Genomic DNA, 12,374 nt, shown 5'->3' on the forward strand with positions numbered 1-12,374 from the left:
GCATGTTACGGTTGCTCAAGTGTTAAATCCATTTTTAAAACACGGTCAGTCATAGATAACCATTTGAATCCTCTGCATCTTGGTGATGTCACATAATTATGACAATTACAATCAATGGCCCGCGTCTTATTTCTTAGAAAAGTGTCATCCATAGCTAAAGAGTAGGACAACTACAGCTAACTAAATCTTGCAGCAAACCTTATGTTAAAACGAACAACTCTAAGAGCCTGATAATAAACAACTTGCTGGCCTGGAGCAAAATCACACAAAATAGTAGCGTTTTTGGTGCATTTTATTGTAATGTAGATCTGGGTTTGACAAACAGAGGAACCAGGAAACCACTGGCTCCTAGAATTTTACCCCTTGCTCCTAACTTTTAAAATAAAACCCAAACTTTCTTTCATGATTCAGATAGAACATACAATTTTAAACAACTTTCTAATTTACTTCTATTATCAAATGTTCTTCAATTTCTTGTCATCCTTTGTTAAAAAATCAGGAAATTAAACTCAGGAGTGTGCACGTGTCTGCAGAACTATATGGCAGCAGTTTTGCAACAATGTTATACATTAGCAAGAACACTAGATAGCAGCACTATTTCCTGTCATGTAGTGCTCCAGACATGTGCACGCTACCTATCTAGATCTCTCTTCAACAAAGAATAACATGAGAACAAGACACATTTGCTAATAAAATTAAATTTGAAACTTTTTTTTTAAAATGGTATTTTTTTATCTTAATAATGAAAGAAAAATTGTGGGTTTCATGTCCTGTTAAGGGTTATTCTCCATATACTTTGCTTTGGTGGAGCCAACAAAGATAAATATACACCCTTGGCGAAATTGGCAAAAACCTACTTATGCATCTCAGACACCTCAACACCATCTGAGCGCTTCTTCTCTGCTGCAGGCAAAGTAGCTGCAAAATGAGAGCCAGCCTGAGCCAGGAGCATGTGGACATGTTGACATTTTTTCATTTCAATGTAAAGTTTCTGAAATAGGGAATAACAGAATCTTATAAACAGTGGTAGTCTACCTATTTTTAGTTCTACATCTTTTCAAAAAGTTTTTGGTTTTGTTTGGCTTGATTATAAAAATGTGTTCTGCTGCTTACAAATTGAACAAACAGTTGTGTTAATGGAAAGTTTTATGTGGTTTTTATTTTAAATAAAGGAAAAAAATATTTATTTTTTATTTATTTTTTAAATCTGATAAAAAAAAAAAAATTAAAAAAAAAAAAAAAAAAAAAATCAGCTAATTAGCCGATTATGAAAATAAAAGTTAGTGGCAGCCCTATATAAAACATTTTAAAAACTTACATAGAAGCTCCCAGTTTAACACTGTTGATGAGGTTAGGCTGGGACACCCAGTGAAATGGGCTGGTAAAGAAGTTAGAGCAGACACTCCCCCTCCCCCACATAAGAAAAGACAGATTATAGACTCCTTGCTTTGTGGGGTCTAACAATTAGCACAACTATATACATTGTTACAAAAACATTCCCAGATGGGCCATATAAATAATAATCTACCAAACATTTATGCAGCAACAAAAAAATTAAAATAAATATAGTATACAATGTCCCTTTAAAGTTCCAAAAACTCTTTACATAAAAATAATGTAACAGTACACAAGTTTGCAATAGATTTGCTGATCTGTTCCTTTCTGGGGAATAAAAAAAATAAAAAATAATAATAATAATAATAATAATAATATCACATAGTATATATACTGTATATAGCGGGACAGGAACATATTATACAGACCCTTTGCATTTAAAAGCATCACCAGTGCTCCGAGCTCCCTGGTGTATCCTTTATACATTTATCTAAGTCACAAGGTTTCTGCGCTCAGTGACAAATGGCACCGCTCTTCTGCGCTCAGTTTTACAGCACACTTTCAATTAGCAACATACATTATACTTCTAAATGTTAAAAGCATTCAAATAGTAGTGTCAAAATGTATGCTCCTAGGGTTAACCAGGAGGGTCACAATATCATCATTCTGTCTTATTCAAGGCCAGCAAGAACAATGGAAATATATTCCAAAGAGAACCCCCAAGGCAGAACATACAGTGATCTGAGATGTCATCGCAGAAAATGCAGCATGTCTGCAGAAAGAACAGGACACATGCACTGTTAGCGCTTGAACTTTGTAGTGCTGCTCCACATTAGACTGTTCTCTTCAAACAGAGCTGTGCTCTGGTTGCAGTGTGTAAGTTTTTCTTAACATAGTGCATCCAGAGCAAAGTGCTGTTTGAAGTGATCAGTCAAATATGCAGTACCCACCCCCTAGCCTTTCCCAGTCTGCAAAGCTGTTTATTCTGAATGTAAGAAATTAGTATGAGCATTACATCTTTTTTTATTACTACATTTCTATGTTAGACCAAGAGAAAAGGAAACTGATTTATTCAAGACATTTTAAAATGTCTTTTTGGCTAATTTGCAATGCAATTATATTATAGAGCATTAAAAATTGCTTTATTCTTCAGTTTACCAACACATTGCAGTTGAACTGGGTGCCTTAGTGTAACTGTCTAATTTAAATTTTTTATTTTATTTAAAAATGACCTGCAGAAAAATTTTCACTAAAAAAATCTCATTGCAGAAAGTGAAGAAAAGTTCTGCCTTTGGGAAGAGAACAGCAACCTGGGAAGTGTTAGCAATTTGTGTGAACAAAACGACATAAAAAGAAGCTGAAATGGTGATTACGTTAAAGGGACAGCAAAGTCAAAATTAAAGTTGCATGCAGTTTTACACATTTACTTCTATTAGCAAATTTGCTTTGTTCTCTTGGTATTTGTTGAAGAGCAAACCTAGGTGGGCTCATAAGGTTTCAGGAGAGTGCACGTCTCTTTAGCAGTCTATGGAAGGAGCGTTTGTAACATTGTCTTTATAAGGGTTATAAAATATTACAAATAGTGCTACCATAGAACTAAAGACACGTGCACTCTTCTGAAGCCCTCTGAGCCCACCTAGATTTACTCCTCAACAAAGTATTCCAAAAGAACAAACACACATTTGATAATAGAAGTAAATTGAAAAGGTGTTTTAAATTAGTGTAATTTTGATTTTACTGTCCCTTTAAAAATAATAAAAAAATAAAACTTAAATAAGCATTCTAACGCTACAACTAAAGGGTTAATCATAACCTTGTTCTTATTTTCAGTAGTTAATTCTTTCTGATCTTTGGCCGCTATTGTCCATGTGTTTTTAAAGCTATCGCAATTTAAAAAAACGACAACTTATATTTTGTTAATACACATGAAGCTCAAAAATATTGCCTTCCGAAAACAAAACAAAATTAGTTAATTGTCATTAAAGGGATACTAAACCTAATTTTTTTCTTTCATGATTCTGATAGAGCATGAGATTTTAAGCACCTTTCTAATTTACTCCTATTATCAATTTTTCTTTGTTCTCATGCTATCTTGATTTGAAAAAAGCAGTACTGTAATCTTTAGAGCCGGACCATATTTTGTTCAGCACATGGGTAGCACTTGCTGATTTGTGGCTAAATGTAGCAAACCAATCAGCAAGTTCTACCAAGGTGCTGAACTAAAAAAGGGGCCGGCTCCTAACCTTTTATTACTGCTTTTTCAAATCAAGATAACATGAGAACAAAGAAAAATTGATAATAGGAGTAAGTTAGAAAGTTGCTTAAAATTGCATGCTCTATCTGAATCAGGAAAGAAAAAAAATGTGGTGTTAGTATCCCTTTAAAGTAAACTTTGAGGAATTTGTGCCCAATTTTTTTAAAAATCCTATTAAAAACAGGGGCACTTTTTTTTATTCATCAAAGTTTACATTTTAGCCGTTTTGTTAAAATACTTACCCTTTCTTCTTGCAAGAGCAGAGTCTGATAGAACACGGGAGCAACGCTTCCCCCACTCGTCACTTCATAGGTCAGAAATGAAGACTCCGGCTTCCTCAAATCACGGCATGGCCTCGGGCAATGTTAGCTCTGGGGGGGAAGCAGTTATTGGAGAAAGCCGGATTTGTCATTGCTGACGTAAGAAGATACAAGCGACCGGCGGGGGAAGCGCTGCACCGGCTTTGCAAGAAGAAAAGGTAAGTATTTTAACAAAATGGCTAAAAATGTAAACTTTGATGAATGAAAGTGCCCCTGTTTTTAATAGTATTTTAAAAAACCGGGCACACATTCGTCAAAGTTTACATTCACTTTAAGCTCCTGGTTTCATAATCCAAAAAATAAAAAACTTGCAGGACTAGCGCCTAACACAATGGCAGTTTCATGGGTTCGCACTAACATAACAAGTGCCTGTAGGTAGATTGATTCTTTTTAAGAGTGTCTCTAGGGATGCTAATTGGTGAGCAATTAACCCTTTGTGTTCCAAAACCTTACAGATGTGCGTTATGTGCGTCTTTTTAAAGGGATATTAACAGGAGCATGATTGGTATAATGGACATTTGTGTTTGTTGGGTTATTGAAATTACTCATTTGTATTTTGTGTTAAAGCGTTTATTCATTTTTAAACTATAATTAATCAGGAATAATTAGTATCTGATAGCGTTGCTCTCAAACATCCAATATCATGGAGGCAATTACTAAGAATTTGGAAAACAAAGGACCATTTTTTAATGAAAAAATAAAAAGTGCTTCCCATATAAACTATGAAAATGGCCAATTGTGATCACATTGACAATGATAACGGCTCATTGGCCCTCGCAAAGGTAAAGTCCCACTCTGGAGCTAAACAGGACGAGGACAGTCAGCCAATCTTAACTTAGGGGTCGATTTATCAAAGGCTAGGCGAACTCCGTATGTGCTTCGCCTGTAACTGCGCCCCAGCTCGCCTCCTTGAGAAGCCCACATGTGCGTCTGAATTTATTAAAAAAAATTAGACGTAACTTTGCGTAGGTGAGCTGGGGCGTAATAATGATACATTTTGCCTGTCAGAAAAAGCATTTACTCCCTATTTATCACAGTACATCCCTATAAATATTTACGCCACCACGTCTTGATTATTAAAAAAGCGTTTTTTTAAGCCATCTTGCGCATATTTACATTATATAATGTTTCCGTGCTGTTTATGAGAGATAGATATATCTATACATACACTCTTGGTATCCTTATGCGCCTGTGGAAGAGCACATTTCTGGCAATGACAGTCTCTCTTCTTGGCGCCAAGCCTTTGAAAAATTAGTTAAAAGAAGAAAAGTACTGCATCACAAGTTGTAAAAGCATGTATGATAATGGTGTTCGCCTCAGTCTGTATGCCGAAATATAGAACACACAATTTGAGAAATTTCAGTTCCCTATCAGCGCGAAGCAATGTTAAATACGCTGTTTACTGTGAAAATACGCCTATTACTAATGTATATTGGTGCACTTTGGAGCGCGCTCGTGCGCCTAGGCAAATTCAAGCGGAGTGCAAAAACGTTTCTTTCAGATTTGCGCAATTACAGGCGCAGATTGCTTTCATAAATATGTGCATGTGTTATTTTGCCCGCAATTATAGGTGAATTGGTTTGATAAATCTACCCCTAAGTATCAGTCACATGTTCTCGCCAATCACTGGCTTTCCTACATGGATAGCAGTTCCTATAAAAGGCAGCCAATCACATGAGGTGGTTACATGACCCTGCAAACCACTTTATGTCTTTAACCACTGCAAAGGCCTTTTTAACATTAATGGGGCACTAAACACACAAAAAAAATGCCAGAAAATGTCAAATAAAGTTGAAAGTAAAGTGTAGAGCAAACAATCTAAGGCAAAATAAAATACATATTTTCTTCACTAGCCAGAGATATGCACCTTGAGTGATGAATCACTTCACATAGTGTTTACAAATCAATATGAAATAAAAATGTGTTTATATACAATATATCTGTATATTTATTACACATAACTGGGTTTCACTAACTCAGCAACATCTAGCAAATGAGATCTTACATGCAGGGGACTGTTATAGTAGTAAGCACTGCCGCCATTTAATTTACAACACATGCAAATTCCAGGCCCTACCTCAGTATGCACTCATGGAACGCAGCTAGATTGCAACAAAGGATACCAAGAGAATCATGACAGTTAAAAGGGACAGTCGACAACAGAATTTTTGTTGTTTTAAAAGATAAATAATCCCTTAATTACCAATTCCCCAGTTTTGCATAACCAACACAGTTACAATAATACACATTTTACCTCTGTAATTTCCTTGTGTCTAAGCCTAAGTAGACTGCCCCCTTATTTCAGTTCTTTTGACAGACTTGCATTTTAGCCAATCAGAGCTGACTCCACGGTAAATTCAAGTGCAGGAGCTCAATGCTATCTATATGAAACACATGAACTAATGCCCTCAGCGGTGAAAAAAATAAATCTCAAAATGCATTTAGATTAAAGGCAGCCTTCAAGGTCTAAGAAATTAGCATATGATCCTCCTAGGGTTAGCTTTCAAACTAAGAATACCAAGAGAACAAAGCGAAATTGGTGATAAAAGTAAATTGGAAAGTTGTTTAAAATTGAATGCCCTATTTGAATCATGAAAGTTTTTTTTGGACTTGACTGCCCTTTAAAAAAAATAGTAAAGTTCAAATTAATTATTCATGATTCAGATAGAGCATGCAACTTTCAACATATTTCCAATGTACTTTCATAAGATTTGCTTTCTTGAATACTAAATCTAGGTAGGCTGATAGGAGCTTGCATGCAGGGGTGGAACTACCATTAGTCATCTAGATTGCAAGTTCCCATAGGAACAGGGCCCTCAATTCCCCCTGTATTTGTCTGTAAAATGTTGTCTTTTATTGTATTGTTTCTCCGTTGTACTTTTATCTTTGAACCCATGGGCAGTGCTGTGGAATCTGGTGGCGCTTTATAAATAAAAAATAATAGTGCAGCAGGTGCAGTGGCCCCAGGGCAAGGGCGGCCCATAGCAGCCAGTCTGTACGTAGGTGCGTGCAGAATGTATACAACCTATTGCATGGGAGCCTTATATTAGTTTAGATTGCAGGTCCATCTATTATCACACTCATTATACAGAGCAGCAAGTATATCATTACAATTGCTACTACTAAATTACCTTTGGGAGGCCCAAAAAATATTTTGCACCAGGGCCCTATGTTGAGTAGGTCTGCTACTGCTTGAACATATCCTTAGCTCTCTAAGTCAGCATTGTTTATAAAATAAAGATAGTTGCAAATACTGCTGCCAGATGTTTAAAGACACGTGCACACTCCTGAGCTCACCTAGGATTATTCTTTAACAAAAGGATACCAAGAGAACTAAGGAAAATAATAATAGAAGTTAACTTGAAAGCTGCTCTAACCCATTAAAGTTTCATTTTGAATTTACTGTCTGTCCCTTTGATTTTGACTTACATGTTACTATACTTTAATGTTTTGATGAAGACAACGTTAAAGCTTTATATTTCTGTCATTAATTCAGAATATTTTCAAAACCAGGATTACTCTATTCCTTGATCTTCATCTCCATGAAAAATATAATAAAATGTTGGTCCGACAATTTATTGTTTGCTTTAGCCTCATCTAAAAAGTCTCCTATCCATTAAAAAACAAATATCACTGTGTGCCTGGTAGGAATGAAGTAAAAAACTTATATACTCGTGGAAACATATGTGAGGTTTGAGCTAGCAGGTTTTTTTCTGGTGCTTCAAACAGTACAAAATGTAAATATACCACTAGAATATAACACTGTTTAAAGATCATACAGTCTGACCTGCCAATACATCTATGTTGTTCATTGGAATTTACGCTTTGTTATGTCAATGGGTAGAAACATTGGATGATTGGGGAAACGTTGCTGAATAAGGACAATCCTCTCTTCCTGTCACTGAATATCATCACAGCCCCATTTATCACAAGGACACCATGTCAAACAATGTACCCTATAACAAATCTTGTAACAGGCGCTGGAGGTACAAAAATACAAAACAATACAATAAATCATTAATGACAACAGTCCGTTGAGTTAAATTGTTACGCAGGTAAAAAAAAAAATATATCAATAAATGACATCACTGGTCAATGTGCCCCTGAACCATTTTCTAAGCTTTGGTGTGTAGTGCGACATAATACATTACAGCAATCTTTTGCAGCCCTCTGGCTGCTAATGGGTTAAAAGTACAATGTATTAGTAAACACATTTAACCTTGACATAATGACTTACGTTGGTTACCAAATATAATTTGTACATCTCTTTAATTACAACAAAAAATAAATATTTTGTTTAGCATTATATAAAGAAAAAAAAGTATATATATATATATATATATATATATATATATATATATATATATATATATATATATATATATATATATATATATATATATATATATATATATATATTCCCCCCCCCCCTGTAATTTATATTTTAATTGGGCATGTATAGTTAAAGGGATACTAACCCCACATGTGTTCTTTCATGATTCAGATAGAGCATGCAATTTTAAGCAACTTTCTAATTTACTCCTATTACCAATTTTTATTTGTTCTCATGTTACCTTGATTTGAAAAAGCAGTAATAAAAAGGTTAGGAGCCAGCCCATTTTTAGTTCAGCACCTTGGTAGAGCTTGCCGATTGGTTTGCTACATTTAGCCACAAATCAGCAAGTGCTACCCAGGTTCTGAACAAAAAATGGTCCGGCTCTAAAGCTTACAGTACTGCTTTTTCAAATCAAGATAGCATGAGAACACAGAAAAATTGATAATAGGAGTAAATTAGAAAGGTGCTTAAAATCTCATGCTCTATCTGAACCACAAAAGAAAAAAATTGGGTTTAGTATCCCTTTAAGGAAGGGTATTCTGTATTATTTAGTAACAGAAATGCCATATTGCATATTTTTCAGTCTAATTCTTTAATAGACTACCAGAAACAATATAAAACAAACTCTACTGTAAAGTGTCTTTATCAATACATAAAAGAGCTAGTCAGATCTGTATATTTTGAGCAAGCACATTACATTTTTATTAGCTCAAATAATTTTAGAAAACATTAAAAGACTTAAGTATACAATAAGTTCTATTTGCTCATTATTATTATTATTAAAGCTTTTGCCATAGTACAGTAATAGTAATGAACTCCAAAAATGTAGATAGCTGCCAAATTGACATTTACACTGACACCAGGGAGGTAATAAAAATATTTCTGTTTACATCAGACACAAGTGGCCACACAAAGGTTAATATAGGTGACTGATAGAACGTTCTAGAACCGTTATACTATAAAATAAAGCAATATGCACTAAGGAGGATGGGGTGGATAGTGGAGAACCATGCACAATACAAAAGCCTGAAATAATACAAAAGATCAGTAAGGCTGAAGGCTCCATGCAATTATAAACAAACCTTGCAGCTACAGTAATGAGTGACAGACGCTGATTATAGTGGGAGGTAGCTTAACATACCCTATTATCTGCATTACCTCACGCACATAACGGGAGCGTTAATCCAGTGAATGGGGTTTATGTATCCTGACATCTGAGTATCTACACCCAAATGGCCCCTGTTATAAGGCAATGCCTCTCTTTCAGCACAAGTTTATGGGCTCTCCCCTTTGTTGATAGGGCAGGGGGAGGGTCAGCAGCGTTTTAAAAACTGTATTCATTTTAACGGCTTTATAAGAGAGGGAGGGGGCATAAAAATAACAGGTTCTCAGATTTCCATTGCAGCAAGAAGCACACATCACATTGCCAGCGCCAAAGTTTCCTGAGCAAATGATACAGGAACAATAGAAGGAAACACAATGTATCAGTGAAACCTTTTTCCTATTGGGGAAATGGTAAATCATCTCATTAACCCCTTGTGTACCCGAGAAGCCTACTACGCATTGTGTCGCAGCCCAATGTTACAGCCAATGCCTTTAAAAATAACATTATTCTTGCAACCGGATTTCAATTACATTTGTAATAGCACTTTATTGTATATCAGGGTTTTAGTAATGATAACAACAATTTAATCCAATATCATAATAATAATAAAAATGCATTGCACATATGAGTGGGTTTGGCTAACCGGAGCCCTGATTTTGGGGCGCACCAACCTTGAGCTGCTGCATTCTGCTCCTGTAAGGTTTTGGTGACCGCTTTCCACACGTTACAGCCCAGCAGACAGAGGAGGAGAGTCGCCGCAGAACTGACCATGTCCTCTCCTATAGCCTTGGTGCGCTGCAGCAGCCTGGAGGGGGGATTGGGGTGCACAAGGGCATTCAACCGATGCTTGCACCCGGTAGGGGTGATCACAATGCTGCATCAGGCTGGGGCACACGCCTCCATGTTGCTTTTCTTTCTGTAGCTCAGCACCACTCCTCCTCTCTTACTGTGTATTGTGTTACCCTTCTTGCATCCTCCGATCAGTCTTTTTTTTTTTCTCCTCCTCCCTTAACAATTGCAAATGCTCCACCAGCTTTAACTCTTCAGAAACCTTGACAATAACGAGAAAGTAACTAGTGCGCCATCTGCTGACGTAAACAAGAACTGCACTATGTGTTTAATATAGAAGTACTTTATCCAATTTTAGAGAATGAATAACCATAATCAAGTATGTTGTTCATAAATGCAACAATACAGACAATACAGTTCGTACCTTGCATTAGAAAATCTATTTTATAAAAAAAATATATATATTACCAGTAATTCTCAACCAGGATGTCTATACACATTGGGTCTGACTTTTTAGAGCACTGGGCTGACTTTTCACTTCGGTGCAATTTGTACAGTAAGTATGGATTGCACCGGAATGACATGGGTGCAGGTGTGTTGGGGGAGAGGATGGTTTCACGCTTAGAGAATCTTTTAAACTAGGCAAAGAGGGGGGGGGGGGGTGTCAGTCCAAGCATAAAAGAACAGACAGGTCATTCTGTTAATGTCACACCAAGGATATCTCAAGGAAGGGATGACAGAAGGGTACACTTAGGAAATGTCACTAGAACGTTTGGAGGAAAGCACATCAAGTAGCAACAGAATGCACATGAAAATGGGGGAGCTAGAGCTCTTAGTTGCAGAAGAGGACTATTATATTGTCAGTATAACTGAAACTTGGTGGGGTGATTCACATGACTGGGCAGTTAACTTAGAGGGTTCTACTTTATTTAGGAGGGACAGGAGTAATAAAAGGGGTGGTGGAATTTGCATGTGTATTAAACCTGACATTAAACCTACAATAAGGGAAGATATTTATGATGATAGAGGTGATAATGTAGAGACCCTGTGGGTTGAAATAAAGAGTGGGGGAAAAATCCTTAAACAATATTACTAGGAACTTGCTACAAGCCCCCCCCAACATTAGTGACCTGGAGGAAACTCAACTACTAATGCAAATAAGAAAGACTGCTAATAATAACAACAGTGCTGTAATTATGGGAGATTTTAACTATCCAACATAAACTGGGCCAATGGAACTAGTAATACAGCTAAGGGAGATAGAATTTTATATGTTCTCAGGGATAACTTCTTGTCACAATTAATAGATGAGCCAACTAGGAGTAACGCTATATTGGATTTAGTGCTATCAAACAATACAGATATAATATCAAACATAGAAGTCAAAGAATATTTGGGTAACAGTGATCATAACATAGTCACATTTGAAATCATTTTCCATAAGCAGTGTCTTAAGGGTTCAACTAAGCCTTTCAATTTTAAGAAAGTAAAATTCAATGATTTAAGGAAATCGTTAAATAACATAAATTTGGACAATGTATTCTATAATAAAAATACAGATGATAAATGGATAACATTTAAAACTTTGTTAAATAAATATACATATCAAAGCATACCACATGGTTGTAAAATAAATAAATCCAAGCCAACATGGCTAATAAAAATGTGTTAAGAGAAACGAGGAAAACACGTAGGGCATTTAAATTATTCAAAGAAAATTGTACAGACTCAACATGCCAAATATATAAGGAATATAACAAAGTATGCAAAAAAGCAATCATATTAGTCAAAATTGAAAAAATGAAAGATTAAAGGGACACTGAACCCAAATTTTATTCAGACAGAGCATGCAATTTTAAGCAACTTTCTAATTGACTCCTATTATTAAATTGTCTTCATTCTCTTGGTATCTTTATTTGAAATGCAAGAATGTAAGTTTAGATGCCGGCCCATTTTTGGTGAACAAACTGGGTTGTTCTTGCTGATTGGTGGATAAATTCACCCACCAATAAACAAGTGCTTTCCATGGTCCTGAACCAAAAAAATAGCTTAGATGCCTTCTTTTTCAAATAAAGAAAGCAAGAGAAAGAAGAAAAATTGATAATAGGTGTAAATTAGAAAGTTGCTTAAAATTGCATGCTCTATCTGAATCATATAAAATTTGGATTCAGTGTCCCTTTAATTGCAAAGGATTGTAAGTCAAACCCTAAAAGTTTTTTTAAGTGTATAAATTAT

The 12,374-nt window shown here is 35.7% G+C and overlaps 1 protein-coding gene across 3 annotated transcripts in view; it reads right to left on the bottom strand.

The window, feature by feature from the left end:
- Positions 1-10,336, bottom strand: part of FAM171A1 (family with sequence similarity 171 member A1) — a 265,449-nt gene extending 255,113 nt beyond the window's left edge. Inside the window, exon 1 of one of the 3 annotated variants that reach the window (XM_053714011.1) lies at positions 10,022-10,336. In XM_053714011.1, the coding sequence (XP_053569986.1) occupies positions 10,022-10,121 (100 nt within the window). In that variant the 5' untranslated portion in view covers positions 10,122-10,336. Of the gene's footprint in view, positions 1-9,403; positions 9,455-10,021 lie in introns of those variants that run through there. The other 2 variants (XM_053714010.1, XM_053714012.1) reach the window with 2 other exon arrangements.
- Positions 10,337-12,374: the final 2,038 nt, after the last annotated feature.

The sequence above is a fragment of the Bombina bombina genome, chromosome 5, assembly GCF_027579735.1.
Source record: "Bombina bombina isolate aBomBom1 chromosome 5, aBomBom1.pri, whole genome shotgun sequence".
NCBI classification, from domain to species: Eukaryota; Metazoa; Chordata; class Amphibia; order Anura; family Bombinatoridae; genus Bombina; species Bombina bombina.